This window comes from Chelonia mydas, chromosome 3 (genome assembly GCF_015237465.2).
Source record: "Chelonia mydas isolate rCheMyd1 chromosome 3, rCheMyd1.pri.v2, whole genome shotgun sequence".
Lineage (NCBI taxonomy): Eukaryota > Metazoa > Chordata > Testudines > Cheloniidae > Chelonia > Chelonia mydas.
The window spans coordinates 114,183,400-114,204,928 of record NC_057851.1 but is presented as its reverse complement, the minus strand read 5'-3'; the positions used below and the strand labels follow the sequence as shown (position 1 = coordinate 114,204,928).

At 39.9% G+C, this 21,529-nt stretch overlaps 1 protein-coding gene across 1 annotated transcript in view; it reads left to right on the top strand.

Moving 5' to 3' along the window:
• NOX3 (NADPH oxidase 3) overlaps positions 1 to 21,529 on the top strand; it is a 56,624-nt gene that overhangs the window by 6,986 nt on the left and 28,109 nt on the right. The window contains exons 5-8 of the mRNA XM_007057346.4: positions 6,234 to 6,379; positions 13,280 to 13,461; positions 15,140 to 15,269; positions 20,098 to 20,190. Coding sequence (XP_007057408.2) covers positions 6,234 to 6,379; positions 13,280 to 13,461; positions 15,140 to 15,269; positions 20,098 to 20,190 — 551 coding nt within the window. The remainder of the gene's footprint in view (positions 1 to 6,233; positions 6,380 to 13,279; positions 13,462 to 15,139; positions 15,270 to 20,097; positions 20,191 to 21,529) is intronic.

The following is a 21,529-nucleotide window of genomic DNA, read 5'->3' as shown; positions in this document are numbered from 1 at the left end:
GCTGTCTGTAAGAAAGGACTGGCCTGTCTCCCAAGATCTGTGAGAGTGATGGGTCATCCTTCAGGATAGGTTGCAGATACTTGATGATGCGTTGGGGGGGTTGAAGATGATGGCTAGTGGCGTTCTGTTTTCTTTGTTGGGCCTGTTCTGTAGTAGGTGACTTCTGGGTACTCTTCTGGCTCTGTCAATCTGTTTCTTCACTTCAGCAGGTGGGTATTGTAGTTGTAAGAATGCTTGATAGAGATCTTGTATGTGTTTGCCTCTGTCTGAGGGGTTGGAGCAAATGCGGTTGTATCGTAGAGCTTGGCTGTAGAACAATGGATCGTGTGGTGTGGTCTGGATGAAAGCTGGAGGCATGTAGGTAGGAATAGCGGTCAGTAGGTTTCCGGTATAGGGTGGTGTTTGTGACCATCGCTTATTAGCACCGTAGTGTCCAGGAAGTGGATCTCTTGTGTGGACTGGTCCAGACTGAGGTTGATGGTGGGATGGAAATTGTTGAAATCATGGTGGAATTCCTCAAGGGCTTCTTTTCCATGGGTCCAGATGATGAAGATGTCATCAATGTAGCTCAAGTAGAGTAGGGGCATTAGGGGACGAGAGCGGAGGAAGCGTTGTTCTAAGTCAGCCATAAAAATGTTGGCATACTGTGGGGCCATGCGGATACCCATAGCAGTGCCGCTGATTTGAAGGTATACATTGTCCCCAAATGTGAAATAGTTATGGGTGAGGACAAAGTCACAAAGTTCAGCCACCAGGTTTGCTGTGACATTATCGGGGATACTGTTCCTGACGGCTTGTAGTCCATCTTTGTGTGGAATGTTGGTGTAGAGGGCTTCTACATCCATAGTGGCCAGGATGGTGTTTTCAGGAAGATCACCGATGGATTGCAGTTTCCTCAGGAAGTCAGTGGTGTCTCGAAGATAGCTGGGAGTGCTGGTAGCGTAGGGCCTGAGGAGGGAGTCTACATAGCCAGACAATCCTGCTGTCAGGGTGCCAATACCTGAGATGATGGGGCATCCAGGATTTCCAGGTTTATGGATCTTGGGTAGCAGATAGAATGCCCCAGGTCGGGGTTCCAGGGGTGTGTCTGTGGATTTGTTCTTGTGCTTTTTCAGGGAGTTTCTTTAAACCCCTCAGACAGAGACAAACACCTACAAGATTTCCCCATGTTTATTCCCCCCCCCCCCATCCCCCACTGTTCCTCAGACGTTATTCTCAACTGCTGGAAATGGCCCACCTTGATTATCATTACAGAAGGTTTTTTCCCCCAGCTTTCCTGCTGGTAATATCTCACCTTAAGTGATCACTCTCGTTACAGTGTGTATGGTAACACCCATTGTTTCATGTTCTCTATGTATATAAATCTCCCCACTGTATTTTCCACTGAATGCGTCCGATAAAGTGAGCTGTAGCTCACGAAAGCTTATGCTCAAATAAATTTGTTAGTCTCTAAGGTGCCACAAGTACTCCCTTTCTTTTTCTGTTTACTCATCAATCTTCCTGGGTACATGTAGGCCAGCCCTGAAAGAATGGAGAAAGAGGTCTTACAGTGACATGTGATCATGTCACCTGTTACTGGAATCCATCTTAAACCTGGTGCTTTTCCATTTAGAAGGAGGGATGGGGATCCAGAGAGACACAAGATTCCTGCCTTGTGCCAAAGCTATAAAAGGGGGTGGAACAGAACAAAGGGGGCTACAGTCATGAGAAAACCCCTAGTTACCATCTGAGCTGGAACTAACAAGGACTGTACCAGGGGAAAGGATTGGGCCCAGACTAGGAGGGAGTCTAGTCTGTGAAAGAAGCTTTATTGGAGCATCTCTGAGGGTGAGATTAACCTGCATTCAGTTTCTTAATGTATTAGGCTTAGACTTGCGTGTTTTGTTTTATTTAGCTTGGTCACTTACTTTGTTCTGTCTATTACTTGAAACCACTTAAATCCTACTTTTTATACATAATACCACTTTTGTTTGTTAATTAACCCAGAGTAAGTGATTTAATACCTGGGGGGGCAAACAGCTGTGCATATCTCGGTCAGTGTTATACAAGGCGGACAATTTATGAGTTTACTCTGTATCAGCTTTATACAGAGTAAAACAGATTTATTTGGGGTTTGGATCCCATTGGGAGCAGAGTGTCTGGGTACTGGAGGCAGGAGTACTTACTGAGCTGTTTTCAGTTAAGTCTGCAGCTTTGCGGGGTTCAGTGTTGCAGCTGGTTAGCATGTCTGTCTCAACAAGGCAGGGTTCTGGAGTCCCAAGCCATCAGAGAAAATGGGCTCAGAGGTAGTTTCAGCACATCAGGTGACAGTCCCAAGGGGTCTCTGTGACCGAACCCGTCACAGTTCTGACAAGTAAATTTTCTCTTACGGTTTCAAATATGGCAGTAGGAAGCTAAACTAATTTGTAGATGAAATCACTGAGCTTGATATTTGCACAATATGAAGTTGTAAATCACTTTTTGTTTAATAATAAAACCACAAGTATTTGTCTCTACTTTTTAGTTATTTTAACACTTTCACTTAGTAGCAAGCTAAAGATAATTAGAGCAATATTAATATTCTCTCTCTTCTCATACGGTAGACTAGCTTGGTAGAGGTTTTTGTGGCCTTGGGAAAAGTTTGTAGCTATGTTTCCATACCAATCTTTAATTTTTCATCAGATCTCATACAAATTCAACTGTAGGCTTCAATTGGCCAGGTGTAATTAGAGCCTGGTGGAAGTAGGTAAGTTGAAAGAAAGAGAGGAAACAATGTTATCTATAATCAAAGGGCATCACTGAAAATTCAGTAAAGGGAATTCTGCTTAGTGTGGCTTTCTGCATGCTGTCTATAAGAGCTGCCTAGGAGTTACTCACCCTCTAATAAATCTTCCCTGTAGACCTGTAGAATAAAATCACAGGTTCATGCTCTCTCAACTTGATCCACACAGATCATTCAAGATGTTCTAATTCAAATGGAATATTTCAGTCCAAAAAATATCTTGAACCTAAAGATCTTTATAAAAGAGGAGCAAATAATGTTTCAGATGTCTCTCACATTAAGTTTCTTCCTCAAAAGAAAGTAAATTTATATATTTACAAATCTACAGTTCCCCCACTTTTAAAAAAAAAAACAAATTTGGAACTAGTGTCATAATATTAGTGCTGGCTTTAAAGATAACCTACAAAAGAAAAAGAATCTTTTATTCATTGTGAGATAAAGGTAGTCTGGAAGGGTTGGCTTTTTCTGCTTGTCTTTAATATTAAAAACCTACCCCAAAATTTCTAAAGGTCTATATAGATGCATTGCTACATAACTACTGGGATTATAATATCTCAAGAGACAGAAACTTGTGCAACTGAGAAGAGAGGATTTTTAATTGATTTTGTTCAGAAAATGAGGGGAGGCCAAAAATGATGGGTCATGAGTTTTGTAATGGATGGTAAAAAAGCAGAATATTTTGGGCTTTTGCCAAAAACTAATATTTCAGCCAAAAAAATCAGTTTTCCAACACATTTTGGGGGTTTTGGTTATTTGGTTTTCCAACAAAATGTCAAAAATTTTCAGGGAAAGCAGACCCTTGCCATAAAAATGTTTGTCTAGTTGAAAACCCAATTTTCCATTTGGGGGGAAAAAATGATGGAAAACTTTCTACAAGCCCTAATTTTCAACCAGTTGTTAATAATTTAGTTTTTTGTTTGTATGTGTGTCCCATATTTATCTTCAAATGCATGACTGACTTGTGAGAATCTTTTTCTTAAAAATTCAAAAATAACACTTTCTCCTCCCCTCAATCGTGGCTAGAATAGCTCCATCTCCAGTCCTAATTTAGTCCTCTAGCAAAAATCCAGGAAGACAAGATTCTATATTCCAAGTTTTTCTGAGGACAATATCATGCAAAGCTCTCACCATCCCTCACCTTTATTATCCAGCAAAACTTTAAATTGGGAATAAAGTTAATAAAACAAATTAAAAAGTACCAAATTAAGAATGTATGGAATTTAATATTAAAATATCAGATCGTGTGCTGGGCTCGGTATGCTTATACATTGTTGTATTACACAGATTCATAATTTAATATGTTAAATTGTATGATTTTGATTTTTCTTGTAGTTCAAAAGGAACAATCTGTGACAACAGAAAGCAGAGTAGGTGATGCTGCTACAAAACTTAGGGTCAGTTTGCTGAAGCATTCAGACTTTTATGCAAGACCACTCACTTAGCGAGGTTAAAAAGGACAAGATTTTGACCCTTTGATTTTTATAATAGTGGGAATACCAAGATGGTTAATTAGTAGCAACTAACTTCAAAATGATTATTATCCTAGGCAGGCATGCAGAAAAAGAGAGATAAGCACATGCCCTCAGATAAGCATGTGCAATTTCTATTTAATTCAATGAGAGGTGTGCATGCTTCACTGACAGCAGAATTGGCTGAATAAGACTAACTAAATTGACCAGACTTACAAGAATGTAATTAAATTACATTTCTTTGTTCTTTTTTAAAATTATTTTTAAGATGTACTGTGGACACTGCTCTCTATGACAGCCCCTCTTCCTTTTCTGTCTCCCCAATAAAAGCATGTAATTTGAACTCGGTGGACTAAATGAAAAATGTAAAGGCTAGCATACAAATTACTACACATGCATACCATTTATAAGGTTCCAGATTTTACTAATAAAAAGGGCTAAATCCTGCAGCCTTTACTCAGGAAAAACTCCCACTGATGTCATAGGAAATTTTGCTTGAGTAAGGAATGCAGAATTTTACCCATCGTATATGTTTACTTATGAGCAGTGGGGAAAGTACTGGTAAAAACAAATTATAGATGAAGCATTTTAAGCTCTTTACCCATAATGAATAAATTGAGAGCAATGAAAAATGCTCATACATTTCAGGAATTTGTACAGTGGCTTTTGAAAGTACTTAGCAAATTCCACACATTGTAGATCTAAGGAAACTCCACAAAATGCACTATAGAGATATAAAATGTTTTAGCTAATGACAAGGTATCTGGTGCCAGACTTTTTAGTTTGCTACAACTATTGTACATTAAAGGAACTACACTGAAATTGAATTAGATGTTTGCATTACTCTTGCTCGCCTGCTATAATTCACTTTTAGATTGAATTATTTTTTCTTTTAGTGGCCCACAAGAAACTATCAGAAGCACAAGTCTAATAAAACTCAGGCCATCACTTAACATCATAGGAGACCCAGGGAAACCAACATTCTGAATGCATTTGTTTGAATTTTAATATTTTTTTCTGTATAGGCTTATATTTCATATGTTAACATCTTGCACAAAATAACTTTCAGGACAGCACAGTCTGGCTAACGCTAGAAGACTTGTGTTGTATCTGTCAGGTACAAGTTGGAGTGATTGTCACCCATCAGAAGGAAGAAAATTCCAGGTCTAAGTAGATTTCTTAGTAAGGCCCCCAAAACATGAGTCTGGTAGGATGTGTTTGCATTGGGAATAGAACTCTGATTATGGTAGAAGAAAAGAATAATGTGCTGCTGCTACCAAATAACATTTTTACAATGATTAGAGCAAAATGTCTTAGATAAACTACAGTGGAAATTTGATCTTCGCTTTCTCACAGAAGAGGTACAACAGTGGGAGCTGCAATGTATGCTTTCCCCACTCTGCCCTAAGTGAACCTGACACTGAAGGACTCACTGATTGGCAGGAAGAGGTTATGACTATTCAATCCTGAGGTTCCCCTTTGAGATTGCCCATTACGTTAGTTGTAGTTTTGTGATGTGGTAGTTTTTGTCCAACAGGACAAAACATGTTATGTTATCATGGCCACCCATTAGGTGGCACCAATTGTGTCACTATTGACATTAAAATTTGCATAAGTGCCGTTGAGATGAAAGGCTCCATAAACTTTTTAACAAGAGAAGGTGCCTAATTCTGAGTGAAACCAATCAATTTTATGGTGTATCATTCCTATTTTGAAGAGCACACCTTTCCATGACACCAAAAGCTAAAGGGCAGTAGATTTGGGAACACAAGAAATGGCATCATTGGGAAGATTAAGTTGAAGCTGCTATTCCATTTTATACGTTGAATATAACCAGTTGCCATGTATTACACATTGACAAGTCTATTTTTGTTGTTGTTTACTGTGTAAAGATCTTAATCCACACAGACTTTTTAAATGTTTCATGTCATAGTTAATAATATTGATGCTGGCATGGGTAAATGTACAACTTTAACTTCAGTTTGCATAATTATCTCTTTCAGTCATCCACATTGTTGCACATCTGCTCAACATAGAGCGATATCATATAAGTCAATCGAAGGAAGCAGGGGGGTTACGGAATAAACTTTCTGGCATTGGCAAAACGCCAAATGAAAGCTACTTGAACCCAATTAGAAACTATGAAGTGGTAAGTTGTCACAAGGTGCTTGCTTTCCTCATCTGAAAAATTGTCCTCTGCAGGTTCTTTTGTTGATAAAACTCTATTTCAATACCTTTTTAAGCAGAGCTAGGAGATGCTGTCAAAGATTAACCTGAATTTTAGCTGAAAACAATAGCTTAAAAAATGCAGTATTCAGGTTTTCCAGCTCAGAGAAATGTTTGCTATGTTAATTAGTTTAGGAAGGAGATAAGTGGGGTGTGGCTGAGTGTTATGATTAGTTGAAAATTTATTAAACCTGTAAGCTATTGATATATGAAATATGACTGACAACCTCAGACTAGAAAAACAGAACAATATCTTAAATTTAAAAAACCATAATAGTACATAATGAAACTTCTTTCACAGCGGGTGTTAGGTTCTCACAGTGGTTTTGCAAGGTGTCCTGAATTTGGGCTAGATCCTACTTTTTGTAAATTGGTGTTCATCGGGAGTAACTTCATTGACTCTGGACTTACTCTTGATTTTACACCAGTGTAAACAAGAGTAGATTTTTTTTTTCCTCAGTGAGTGCAGGCTGCAGTTAGTTGATTTTATTTTTATAGCTGTTGCATTAGACCATAGTTCAGTGGTGGTATTTGTTTGCTTGTGTATAATGTCTCATACTTCAACTATAATGAGAATTATAGGTGCTAAGTAGAGAGCTAGTAATGGGAAAATAGGCATCTGGATAGAAGGTGGAAGGGCAAGCATAAATCTGTGTCTTTGCATTGTTTTGCAAGCGTAAAGTTATGATATCGTATTAATAATTTTTCAACTTACAAAGTGACTATTTCATCTGCTTAAAAAAAAAATCAAATCTCATACACATCAAGCAAACTACTCCACTAGCATCAAAGCCCTGAACATACATGGCCTTGACCTGAAAGTTGGCAAATTGGGTAGATCTCTCAGACCCACAGGGAAAGCAAATTCTAGAGTTTAGAGCCCTTGCTGGGACACTCTATCCACAGTCACCAGATGCACATGTGATGTGTTCACTACTGATTGAAGAGGAAGAGTTTGTAGGTTTTAGAGAGGATCCAACACCCTTTAGTGGTTTACTCCCATTTTTCTGAGGTAAGCCTACTCTTCCAAACACATGGAAGTAAATTTCCTAATGTCCTTTCCAAACCTCTCTAATAATAATATACTCGCCTGGCAATTACATGGTAACTAAATGCCAGTCCACAAAGTAGCCTATATTTTAACCTTTTGATGATTAGTTTTACATTTCTTTTATTGCTCACTTGCATCTGTCTCTACATTCTGAATAAGTCTGCCTTTCTGAATAAATTCTAACAAAGGATTTCTTCCACCTTTACAGAAGAAAGTTCTGAAAGCAGTAATTCAAGTATTCTTTTCAGCTTAGTTATGCCTCTGCAGTAGCAGTGTATGAAGCATCTTTGACATTTTTCATTGTTTTATCTCAACATTCAAACTTGCCAGTGTAGTGTAAATGGTAAAAATGTCACCTAGATCAATCCTGTTAACAGGCAATAGGATCTGAACATATTCATCACAGGCACCAGTTTGAAAATGTACTCTGTGCAGTCAAGTGTGAACATCTGAGAGTAGTTCAACTCTAAAAATGGCACTTGGAACTTCCATATTAAATAAGTCCACTTTGCAAGTAAAATGTTTTGGGGGTTTTTTCTAACTTCTAACCCTACAAAGACAATTTGGGATCTGGAAGTCAAGCTGTGCATTCGTGTGCATCATCCACAGTAATCTAGGGTCTGCAAGCCAAGTTAGGCCTTCAATTACACTGTATAAAAATGGTTACTTATCTTGCAGTATCTGTTGTGCACAACACATCTCAAAGAACATACACATTCCACTGAAGGTGGGTGTGCATGCACGCCAGTGCACTCAAGTCGGATATGCCAGCGCTACCACTAGGTAACATATGCACCCCTGCTCTCTTCATGCTTTCAGGCAAGGGCATAAAATGGGCATCTTTGCCACTTCTCTCTCCATTCCTTCACACGGCTGTAATAAATTCCAAAGTAAAGGGAAGGTGGGAGGGTTGTGAAATATATATGCACAACGCATCTCAAAGAACAACAATTACTGCAAGGTAAATAACCTTTTTTTTAACTTTGAGAGATTGTGCATATATACATTCCACTATATATGACTCCACAGCAGTTCCTTTGCGGGGAGAGAGACTTCGGATCATCTGAAGAGGGATTGTAACACCAACTTGCCAAATCTGGCATCATCGAGAGGTCTGAATGATGGCATAATAAATAAAGTATGCAGAGACCACATTACTGCCTTGCATATATGACCTATAGGAACATTACTCAGAAATACTGTGTCACAAGGCGGCCTGGTGTATTGAGCAGGGCCACTCCTATTGGCCCAGTGTGGGGTTGGTCACACGATCATTGGGATTCTCTGTTGGGTCAAACAATTGTGATGGAGGGGACTCTGAGCCCCTGGCAGGGCCAAGTAACTAAGCAGTCCATAGTCCCTGGAGTGGGGGGAAGCAAACGCTCAGTCTCTAGCCTCCTGAGCCTCCTGGCTGGGACAAACAATAGTAGTTCGGAGCTCTGACTCTGTGGGCATGGTAGACCAAGCAAACAGTCTGTAGCCTGGGATGGGGCAGAGCAAACACTCAGTCTCTAGCTAGGGCCCTTGGTGGCCACGCCTAGTGGCAGTACAGGGGATGGACAGCAGAGGAACCCAGGCCCACCCTACTCCAGCGGGTTCTGACCCAGGCTCTAGGAAGCCAGAAAATTCCCTGTTAAGCATTGGCTTCTAATACATAAGGCCCATCTCAGGCATCTCCTTGGCTGGCAGCAGCTCAGCGTCCCAGTCAGACTCCATGATGGCTGGTCGTTCGCTGCTTAGTCTGGGTCCACAGTCCCAACAGCCTGGAGAGTCACTGATTCCTCTGCAGTAGGGTGACCAGATGTCCTGATTTTATAGGGACAGTCCTGATTTTTGGGTCTTTCTTACATAGGCTCCTATTACCCCCCTTCCATCCTGATTTTTCATACTTGCTGTCTGGTCACCCTACTCTGCAGGAGCCTGCAGTACATGTCCTTCCTCCCCTTCTGCCAGCCCCAATTGAGCTGGGCTGCCTCCTTTTATCTGTCTTCTCCACCTGGAGCATGCACAGCAGGCATGAGGGGCGAGGGCCTTTGGGCCCACAGTGATTGGTCTGGCCCCAGTGTGGTGGTGGTACACCCCATCACATTCTGAGGCAATGGAGTGAGCCTTGGCAGAGGGAGCAGTTATTCTCAATGGAGGAGAGACTTTAGTAAGATTGTAACAGAGCTTGATATAGTCAGAGACCCAGTGTGAGAGTCACCGAGATGACGCTGCACAGCTTACAAAGAGCTGGGATGCAGTCCTGAAGGATCTAGTGCAGCCCAAGTAAAAAGCCATGGCTTAATGAACACTCCAAGTTATGGAGAGCCTCCTCAGCCTTAGATACATGGGGTTTGGAGAAAAAACACCATAAGATTAATTGTTTGACATAGGTAGAAAGATGACAGTACCTTGGGTATAAATTTAGGATGTGGCCCAGAAGGGATACCTTGTCCTTTACAAAAGACAGTAAAAGGAGGGTAAGCTAAAAGAGGTTGAAGCTCTGAAACCCTACTGATGGAAATAATTGCCACCAAAAACTCAATCTTCATACACAAAGATAATGAAGTCATATCCACAGATTGGAGGGAGGTCCTATCAGTTTGGAAAGCACTAGATTCAAATACCAAATGGTTATAAGATCAGACACAGGAGAGTAAACCTTGACCAGGCCCTTCAAAAACTGAGAAACAAGTGGAAGTCTTTAAATCATGATCTGAGGACTTCAGTAACCCAACAAGAGGTTAGGGATCTATTATGGGAGTGGATGGGTGGGATTCTGTGGCCTGAAATGTGCAGAAGTTTAGACTAGATGATCATGATGGCCCCTACTGACCTTAAAGTCTAAGACTTTATGAGGAAAAAAAATGGGAAAATTGTCTATTGGCAGATGTATGTAGGAATAGAAGCCAGGTGAACTCTCACAGAAGTATTTGAAAGGCCAGATGATTTGAGATGCAAAAGATAATCCAATATACGTGACTTCTGTGTGATTGGGGAAAGAAATGATGGGAGCATGTCCAAATCGAAAATCTCTTACGCTTTGCTGCGTATGTGACTTTAGTGGAGTCTGTTCACTAAGATCACCCAAACCTCTCAGGAGCACATTTTCTCTTGAATATTTAACCAGAGATTATCCATGCCATAAGATGGAGAGATTTGAGGTTCACATGTAGAGACTTGCCCTAGTTTTGCGACAGAAGATCCCTGACCCAGCGGTAGAATTATCGGTGACCTGATGGAAAGCTGATATAGATCCATGAACCAATACTGTCTTAGCCGCACCAGTGCAATGAGGATTGGTGATGCTCTGTCTTGTTTTAGCTTCCTTAGGACCCTCTGAATGAAATGATCAGAAGAGAATGCATATAGAAGATGACTGAATCAGGGAAGAAGAAAAGCATCTATGATGTAACTGGGGTTGCGACCCACCTTTGGGCAAAATCTCATGCATTTGTTGTTGAGGTTTGTTGTGAATAATTCTATTAGTGGGTACCCCCAGTGGTGGAAAACCTGAAGGATAACATCCATCCTGATCAACCACTCATGTTAAGTCTATGAAGATCTTACTGAAAGAATTCAGGAGAGTGTTTCTCATTCCTGGAAAATGGAAGGCCTTCAAAGAAACTTTGTGTTGAATACATAGATTCCGCAGGAGGATAGCCTCCTGACACAACTGAGATGACCTTGCCCCTCCCAGCTTGTTCATGTAAAACATAGCAGTCGTATTGTCAGTGAGAACTTGAATCACCCAATTCTCAATGTGAGCATAAATATTTTGTCGGCCCAATGTATGGCCCTGAGCTCCAGCATGTTTATATGGAGGAAAATTTCCTGAGGTGAGCTTGAGCCTGAAGTTGACTAAAATGGGCCCCCTAGCCTTTGACAGATGCATCTGTAACCAGAGACATAATCAGTTCTGGGGACAGAAATGGAACTCACTTGCATACGTTCTGCTGATCCATTCACCAATCCAGAGACTGAAGCACTTGCACGGAAACACAAATCTGCATGTCCAGCAGATGCCTGGAAGATCAATATACAAATGAAGCCAAGACTACAGTCAACAGAGGTGAAGTCTGGCATGCAGAGTTAATCACGTAAATGAGGCATGTGGCTGAGACTCGCACTGTCATTGTTGGATTGAATTTGAGGATTTCTGAAAAGAAGGCTATAGATTGGAAGACTTCCTGTGGAAGATAGCCATGTTTGTTATGGTGTTGAGGTCTGCTCCTATAAAAGTTATGTGCTGAGTTGGTTGTAGCTGTGATTTGTTCAAACTTATTTTCAGACCTAGATGGAAGAACGCATGCCTGATGACTAGGACGCTGTTTTGGACATGATCCCTTGATGCTGCTTGATCCAACCAATCATCCATGTAAAGAAATATGTGAATGTCCAGATGATGAAGGTGGGCTTCTATCACCACCATGAACTTGGTGAAAATGCTCGGAAGGCCAAAAGGAAGCACTGTGTACAGGCAGTCATTGATGGCTATCAGAAATTGAAGGTACTTCCTGTGGGAAGGATGTATCACCACATGGACATATGCATTTGTATATTGAAGGCAGCATTCCAGTCTTCAAGGAAGGGATAATATAAGCAAGGGTGACCATCCTGAACTTGATTTTCTTGATGAATTTGTTCAGCTTTCTTAGATTTAGGATGGGGCAGAGGCCACCAGACTTCTTTGGAACTAGAAGGGAGCAGGAATAAATTCTTCCAGGATCCTCTGTTGTGCCCAACCCATAGCTCTTAAAGTAACATGGTCTCATGAGAAGACTCTGAAAAGGGATGGGGAGAGTGGGTTGGGGAAAGGGAGGGAGATGAACTGGATTACATATACAGTGGGTTGAGTACCTACTTGTCCAACATGATCTTCTGCCATGTACAATACAATCGTTGTGATCCTGAAAGGAGGAGATATAATTGGTGTGCTGTCCTCAATCAAAGAGTCAAAATGACTGCTTTGAGGTAGAAGATGTCTGGTGAGAAGGGCCCATTGTCATGGAAGATGGCAGGTAACATCAAAAAGGTCTTTAATCTTCTATGTACTGGGACCTCTGATGGAACAATGGTCTCAGGTAGGGTTGTGATTTAAATTTGCTTCATTTTAGTAGCGGAAGTGTAGACTCCCAGTGAGCAAAGTGTTGCACGAGTCTTTCAGTGTGTGCATAGCATCATCCATCCTGGAGGAGAATAGCTTAGAGCCCTGAAAGGGTAAATCTTCAAGTGTAGTCTGCAACTCTTTTGGAATTCCGGAAGCCTGCAGTCAGAATGAATGCCTGATGGAGACAGCACTGGCAACAGAACTCGAGGCTGTCAGGGGCATCTATTGCTGCCTGAAATTATGTAAGTTAAAGTGAAATAAGAACAAAGCAGATCCATGCTTCTTACAGTCTGTCAACCATTGAGCACCCCACATTTATCTCTCTCAAAATGATTTTTTTCAGTGCTGTACCGGTTATTACCTCTTTTTTTACCTACTCTTAACTCTAGTAATTTATTCTCTCTCTCTCTCTCTCCTGAGGCACTCTTGTACAACAAAAATAGATGCAAGTACTAGCAGGATTATGTAATTTCTTACTATCAATTGCTGAAACAACAAATTCCAGTTAATATTTACATTCATGTCCGGAATAAACCTAAATGGATAACAGAACAGATAACCTTTTTTTCGTGCAGCTTCTAAGCTTTTTGCCTTGTCTGGTTTGTTGCTTAAATTCATTCTTATACTGAAGCTGCATCTTTGATTTAGTCTCTATACATAATAATTTATTCTTATTGTAGAACCCAACAACACAGATACTAACTACCATAGCTGGAGTAACTGGTGTCATAATCACTGTGGCTTTCATTCTGATCATAACTTCATCCACAGAGATCATCAGAAGATCATTCTATGAGGTGTTCTGGTATACCCATCACCTGTTCATCGTTTTTTTTGTCGGTCTGGTTATCCATGGTATGGGGTGAGTGTGTGTGTGTATATATATATGTGTGTGTGTGTATATTTATGTGTATATATATGATGATGATATCAACACTTTAGGATCACACAAGATTCAAACCTATGATAGTGAGTGTGAGTGGGGTATTTGATATGATTTATGCAGCAGCCAAGCAGCTGTTTTGTGGATCACAGGGGTGCTTAAAAACAGGACTTTGGCACCTAAGCACCCTACTGGTCTAGAAGCCTCCTTATTTTTGATCCCTTAATCCATCATGGACAAAGTGTGATACCATTACTCAAACTAATTATTACTATTAATATTATTATTTCATTTTATTTATTTGTATTAACATGGCACCTAGGAGTGCTAGTCATGGACCAGGACCCCATCATGTTAGGTGCTGTACAAACTCTTTATGAAATGACTGTCCTTGCCCCAAAGAGCTTACAAAACAAGAAACAACAGATGGATACAGACAAACTGGTGGGGGAGCCCAAGAAAACAATGAGACAATATTGATTAGCATGACAGGCAATGGGTTAATACGTTACTCCACAAGTAGTCCCACTGAATTCACTCCACTCCTATTCAAATACGCGTAGTGTAAACTGCTCTTCAGCATTCTTAAGAATGCCACACTGTGATCCCAAAAAGGACCCCTGAGAAAATAATAAAGTACTGAATCATCAGTTTGTGATCTAGCTCGTAGATAGGGGAAGTTTGGGAGGGAGACTGACTCAGGGAGTTCAGTCTTCCTCCTATTCTTCTTGTTGCTCCTGGGCATGAGTAAACTGCAACAAATGTCACAGGTACACTTCCTGGTCTGCAGCATAGCTACTCAACTGGACACACTTGGGAGTAAGGGGAGGCAAGAGTCAAGGCTCTGTCTACTCCCCACCCGCTTTTGCTTCTTCCTGTTCACCCAAGAGAGGGAGAGATGCAGTGGCTCTATACAGGAGCCCCCTCTGTACAGGAAGTACCTTTTATCCCCTCCAATCCCTTGCGCTAGTGCACAGGATGGGCCATGATCTGACCCCAAATAAATCTGAAAGGGAAAAAGAAGAGCAACAATTTGACCTAGCTCCATTATCCCCTCTACTTCACCCACAATCAGCACCAGCTGTAGTACATTTTGAAACTCAATAGTTGAGGAGGGTATGTTCAAGGAAATTCACTTCATTGTAAATTCTCTAGTGTAAAGAAGTTAGAATTTAAATACGTTAAAAACACACATCTCATTAAGGCTCTTCACAATTATTTGGTGCTCTTTAAATACGTTTCTTAAAGCTGCAAAGAAAAGAGTGACTATTTTATTTTTCTGAGCAACACCAGCTGTTCTCATATAGAGGAGGACAAGGTCTCTGGTCCAAAGAGCTTACCTTCTGACTCAATCCACAGACGAGAGAGAGATCCATGTTACGCGTACTGACTCTCCAAACTGCAGTGGTGTTGCTACATACTTATAGCATAGCATACACACTGCATTTGGTGGGTTGACAATGAAAAAACGAAAAAGCTTGTGGAAGAAGTATGGTTGAAACAACCTGAAAGAACAACATTAAGACAACAAACCAGCTGCCATATTTTCAGATATTTCCATTTCTGCATTCAGTACAGTATTCGTTAACATACTAGTATAGCAAAACAACAAAAGAGACCATATCAGCTGTGTGTATCTTTTTTTTTATGTGTTAAGTCAGCTCGTCCGACGTCAGACGCCGCAGAGTCTGTTGCTGCACAATGTCACTTATTGTAAAGATCACTACACAGAATGGGAGAAAGCCACTCAATGTCCTTTGCCACTATTTTCTGGCAGTGAACCTGTGGTAAGAATGATGCTCATGTCATCTTTATATTTATGCCCTTTCTTGAGGCAGCAGAATAGCATTGGCTAGAGCCGTGACCTGGACTCAGGATGCTGGAGTTCTATTCCTGAGTCTGCTGCTGGCCTGTAGGGTGACCTCAGACAAGCAAGTGCAATTTTCTGTGCCGTGGTCTCCCCCTCTAAAATATGAGGATAATGATCCTTACCTCCTTTTAAAGCACATTGACATCTACAGATGAAAAATGCTAGGTATCATTATTCCGTAATAACTGTTTTAGTATAGTCCTTTTTAATCAGGCAAACTCCCAGTGTAGACTGTGGATTTCAGAATCAAGCCTTCTGTGTATAAATCCATTATTTACAGCATTTTTGTTGTTTGTTTATTCAGTATAAACAACGTGCTTGATGTGTACACAGACAGCCATACTCTGTTGTGTAATCGCCGCTAACTCACGCAATTAACTCAAAAAACCATTTGTGATTTAAAAAAATCCTACTTCTTGTTCAGCCAATCGCTAAGACAAACAAGCTTGTTTATATTTACAGGAGAGAATGCTGACCGCTTCTTATTTACAATGTCACCTGAAAGCGAGAACAGGCATTCGCATGGCACTTTTGTAGCAGGTATTGCAAGTATTTACGTGCCAGATATGCTAAACATTTGTATGCCCCTTCATGTTCGGCCACCATTCCAAGGACATGCTTCCATGCTGCTGATGCTCATTAAAAAAATAATGCATTAATTAAATTTGTGACTCAACTCCTTGGGAGAGAATTGTATGTGTCCTGCTCTCTTTTACCCGCATTCTGCCATATATTTCATGTTATAGCAGTCTTGATGACCCAGCACATGTTGTTCATTTTAAGAACACTTTCACTACAGATTTGACAAAACACACAGAAGGTACGAATGTGAGATTTCTAAGGCTAGCTACAGCACTCAACCCAAGGTTTAAGAATCTGAAGTGCTGTCCAAAACCTGAGGGGGATGAGGAGTGGAGCATGCTTTCAGAAGTCTTAAGAGAAACACTCTGATTTGGAAACTATAGAACCTGAACCACCCAAAAAGAAAATCAACCTTCTGGTGGTGGCATCTTATTCAGACAATGAAAATGAACATGCGTCGGTCCGCGCTGCTTTGGATCATTATCGAACAGAACCCGTCATCAGCATGGAAGCCTGTCCTCTGGAATGATGGTTGAAGCATGAAGAGACATATGAATCTTTAGTACATCTAGCACTTAAATATCTTGCAATGCTGGTGTCGTAAATATAAAGGGAAGGGTAAACACCTTTAAATCCCTCCTGGCCAGAGGAAAAACCCTTTCACCTGTAAAGGGTTAAGAAGCTATTTTTACCAGCTTAGGTTAAAACTTCCCCAAGGTAAAAACTATTTTACCTTTTGTCCCTGGACTTTATTGCTGCCACCACCAAGTGTCTAACAAATATAGCAGGGAAAGAGCCCACTTTCCCCCGCAAGCCCTACACCCCCTATCCTGAGGAAGGCTTGATAAAAATCCTCACCAATTTGCACAGGTGAACACAGACCCAAACCCTTGGATCTTAAGAACAATGAAAAAGCAATCAGGTTCTTAAAAGAAGAATTTTAATTAAAGAAAAAGTAAAAGAATCACCTCTGTAAAATCAGGATGGTAAATACCTTACAGGGTAATCAGATTCAAAACATAGAGAATCCCTCTAGGCTAAACCTTAAGTTACAAAAAGACACAAACAGGAATATACATTCCATTCAGCACAACTTATTTTACCAGCCATTTAAACAAAACAGAATCTAACGCATATCTAACTAGATTGCTTACTGACTTTTTACAGGAGTTCTGACCTGCATTTTTGCTCTGGTCCTGGCAAAAAAAAACAAAACAAAAAAAACCACCACCACACACAAACAGAGAGAACCCTTTGTTTCTGCTCCCTCCAGCTTTGAAAGTATCTTGTCGTCTCATTGGTCATCTTGGTCAGGTGCCAGTGAGGTTGTCTTAGCTTCTTAACCCTTTACAGGTGAAAAGGTTTTTCCTCTGGCCAGGAGGGATTTAAAGGTGTTTACCCTTCCCTTTATATTTGACAGCTGGCTACAACAGTGCCATGAGAGTCTCTGTTCTCACTTTCAAGTGACATTGTAAATAAGAAGCAGGCAGCATTATCTCCTGAAAATGTAAACAAACTTGTTTGTCTGAGTGATTGGCTGAAAAAGAAGTAGGACTGAGTGGACTTGTGGGCTCTAAAGTTTTACATTATTTTGTTTTTGAATGCAGTTTGGTTTTTTGTTTGTTTTTTTTACATAATTTTACATTTGTAAGTTCAGCTTTCATGATAGAGATCGCACTACAGTACTTGTGTGAGGTAAATTGAAAAATACTATTTCTTTTGTTTTTACAGTGCAAATATTTATAATCAACAATAAATATAAAGTGAGCATTGTACACTTTGTATTCTGTGTTGTACTTGAAACCAATATATTTGAAAATGTAGAAAACATCCAAAAATATTTAAATAAATGTTGTTCTATTATTGTTTAACAGCGCGATTAATCGCATGATTGATTTTCTTAATCACACGATTAATTGTGTTTAATCTTTTTAGTCACTTGACAGTCCTAATAAAGAGACTCCATCCCCTAAGAACTTACTATCTAAAGCAGTGGTTTTCAACCTGAAGTCCACCTGGGGATCTGCAGACTATGTCTAAGATTTCCAAAGGATTCTGCACCTCCATTCAAAAATTTTTAAATAGAGGAAAAAATAACATTCAGTATCTTGTAATGCTTTTAATGGCTGCCATAGATTTTTCTTAAACTATTGTTAGCCACAATTAATGAGGAAATGAATGCCTCTCTAAAAATTTCAGCTACAATGTTTCCATAAAAATCAATATACTGTTATGCTCTGTGAATACAGACAGAAGCTTGCTTCCAACAACATGGTCTAATATTAACTATCATAAAGCTAACTAGTGAACTTATCCTTTTCTCTGTTAGATCTCCTTTGCCAGACTTTCCTGCATACCCAAAGCCATAAACTTAAAGTCACATTATATTAAATGGATTGTGATAATACCATATGGTATCTGTAAGAATGTTACTTTTCTGGATGTGTAATACGCTATGATATAATATCTGGTAGCTAATTCTGAATTCCATTCAAAAAACCACTCAGAGGGTAAAAGCCATGATGACATTTCTGCAATACTTTGTATTGTATCTGTCAACCCATATGGGCTTGATCTGGCTCCTACTGAAGTCAGTGACACAATTCCCATTAACTTGTATCAGACTTTATATCATCAATCCCTATCTTGAGTCAGTCCAGCACCATCTCACTTCATTCTAATTATGAGGAGAAATCACCACCTGGGAAAGAATGTAAATTTTCTGATTACCAGGGAAGGACATCGGTCACCTACCAGTCCACCCAGTCCTGAAGGATGCTCTGTTATTCTTAACCATCCAGAAGACATGTTCAAATGAAAGAGTTTAAAAGCTGTTTGCTAATGATCAAAGTGGCTTATTTCAAAGCTTTGGCTGAGCTCTTACAAAGGACAATTCCTGTTACATGTTTTTATTTACAAGTAGTACAAACAAAGGAGAAAAACCGGTTTAATCATTGTTGTAACTTGATCTACGCTAACTTATTTGGGACACATCAAACTGCTGACTGTGCAGAGACATTTCTAGTCTTTAGGGACAATGAATGAGCTGAGTTTCTGCTTTAACTCAGAATCTTCTTACTTTTGTCAGCCTCTCACCATTATTACAATGTGTATTTTTAATTTAATTTTCAAGACTTATCCTAGGCAAATTGCAACTCCATCCCCTTAGTACCATCTAAAGAAATTACATAATATGAATGATGTCCTTCTCATAAGATGCGTTATAACCTAGCATCATTCCAGCTTGTACACCAAAGTCAATGTTTCAGCAAACAAATATTGATTTAGGTGGCTTGAAAAGGCACATGTTTTTCAGGTCTTTGGTTAGCTTAAATGATCTGTTTGTGCATTCTTCCATCTATGAAACTGGAAATATAATGGTGTCCTCTGTACAGACAAATGTCTGCATTTTTGTAATCTTGCAGATTCAATTATATCTAATTATCTAAAGCTATTATACTTCAATTGAGTACAATTATCAACTAATATACATGATCAGCTATGTATCTTTGATTATTATATTGATCAGTATATATGATCAGCAAAGTACAATGATCATATATACCTACAGTATGATCAGTTTAGTTCCATAAATCAGCTTAGTCCAATTATTGATACAGAACAGACTAACTGATTATGTGAGAATATATACTTAAAGCATAAGTGAACATTTTGGATCTAATTCTGGCTAGTGCTGGAAAGCCTATTTGCATACTGGAAAGCCAACAATGAGAGCACTGGGGAGAAGCTGGTTACCCCTATTCTGACTACTCTGAAATGTCTCAGAGTCTCTGTGACAAAAGCAAGGGAGTAAGACTCTGGATTTTGCTCCATAAATATATGCATTTATATTCCATGCAATGACATATACATACAACTCCTAAGTAGTTAATCCTTTTGTCTGTTAGTAGGAAAAGCTTTTAAAGGGAGGATCTTGGCCAGAATACAGATGTACATTAACACAGCTTTTGTAGTGTACCTATTAAAGAATTCATTATATTTGTTTCAGGCAAATGCAAGAATTTGTCCCTTAGTAGACAGTACAAGAAATATGCTCTCTTCCTAGGTCAAACAAAAGCCACAGAAGAAAGGTCCAAATCATGTCATTTTATGCTAACTGCTGATTTAAGTTTTGTTGTCTTTTTCTGTGCAACTTTCTACAGGCTTGGAAATGGGTTTTAGGTCCTGTGGTAGTATACATCTGTGAAAGAATTGTTAGGTTCTGGAGATTTCAGCAGAAAGTTGTCATTACAAAGGTATGTAATATAGTCTAAATGTCTGAATAAAAACCAAAGTACAAATGAAATGGTTTTATCAACAGAAGTTTTTTTATTTGCTAGTTCTGTTGATGACCACTCTGTAACCTGATCTTCACTGCTAGCTTCGTGAGCTCTTCCAGTATTACCATGTAGTTTTGCAAAGTATTGCTTTTTAATTTGGTTTTAGCTTTTGCTCCCGCTCCAATAATGAGTCCATAAGTTCTACATGTAAGCAAACTTGATCCACAATGTAACAGATTGATGAGGCAACCTGTGATCAGGTGATGTCTCTCCCTCTTTGGGCCCATAGAGTGAAATCCTGATCTTTATTGAAGTCAGCAGCAAAACTCATACTAACTTTAATGGGGGTCCAGGATTCTACCCTTGGAGCCTGGAGACCTGAAGGGAATTATGGGGCATATCCTTCATTGGTAAAAATAGTCATAGCTCCATTGAACTCAGTTGAGTTTTGACAACTTATGTCAGCTGAGGATCTGCCTTTAAGTTCAAGGCCTGCTTAACTCACTTACATTAGTAAGTAAAGCAGGAATAATTCCACTGAAATCAACTGAGTTACACAGCTGGGAAACCAGCTTAAGTGAGATCAGACTCAAGCTCATTGTCTAAAAGGGTAATTGTGGCAGATGAAGCCTTGATGGTAAAGTCACTAAAATGAGAATTTCAGTGGACTGAAATTTCTGTTAAACAACCATTCATGATATTTAAAAACTCAGTTGCTTAACTGAGATGAGCTTTTAGTGAAAGTGAATTAGAATTGTATTCAATGGGTATGTCTACACTACGAAATTAGGTCGATTTTATAGAAGTCAATTTTTAGAAATCTATTTATACAGTCGATTGCGTATGTCCACATTAAGCGCATTAAGTCGGCGGAGTACGTCCTCACTACCGTGGCTAGCATCAACTAACAAAGCGGTGCACTGTGGGTAGCTATCCCGCAGTCTCTAACGCCCATTGCAATTCTGGGTTAATCTCCCAGTGCCTGATGTGGCAAAAACATTGTCGCGGGTGGTTTTGGGTACATGTCGTCAGTCGCCCCTCCCTCCATGAAAGCAACGGCAGACAATCTTTTTGCGCCTTTTTTCTGTGCAGATACCATACCATGGCAAGCATGGAGCCCACTCAGCTCAGCTCACCGTCACAGCTGCTGTTGTGTCTTGGGTGCTGCTGTCAGTAGACGGTGCAGTACGATTGCTAACCATCATCATCCACCGCTTCCACTGTAACTCTGCTCTCCTGCTCTTGTAAATGAGCTCAGTCTCAATAGAAAATTTCTCCATGTTGTCATCATCCACCGCTTCTGCTGCAACTCTGC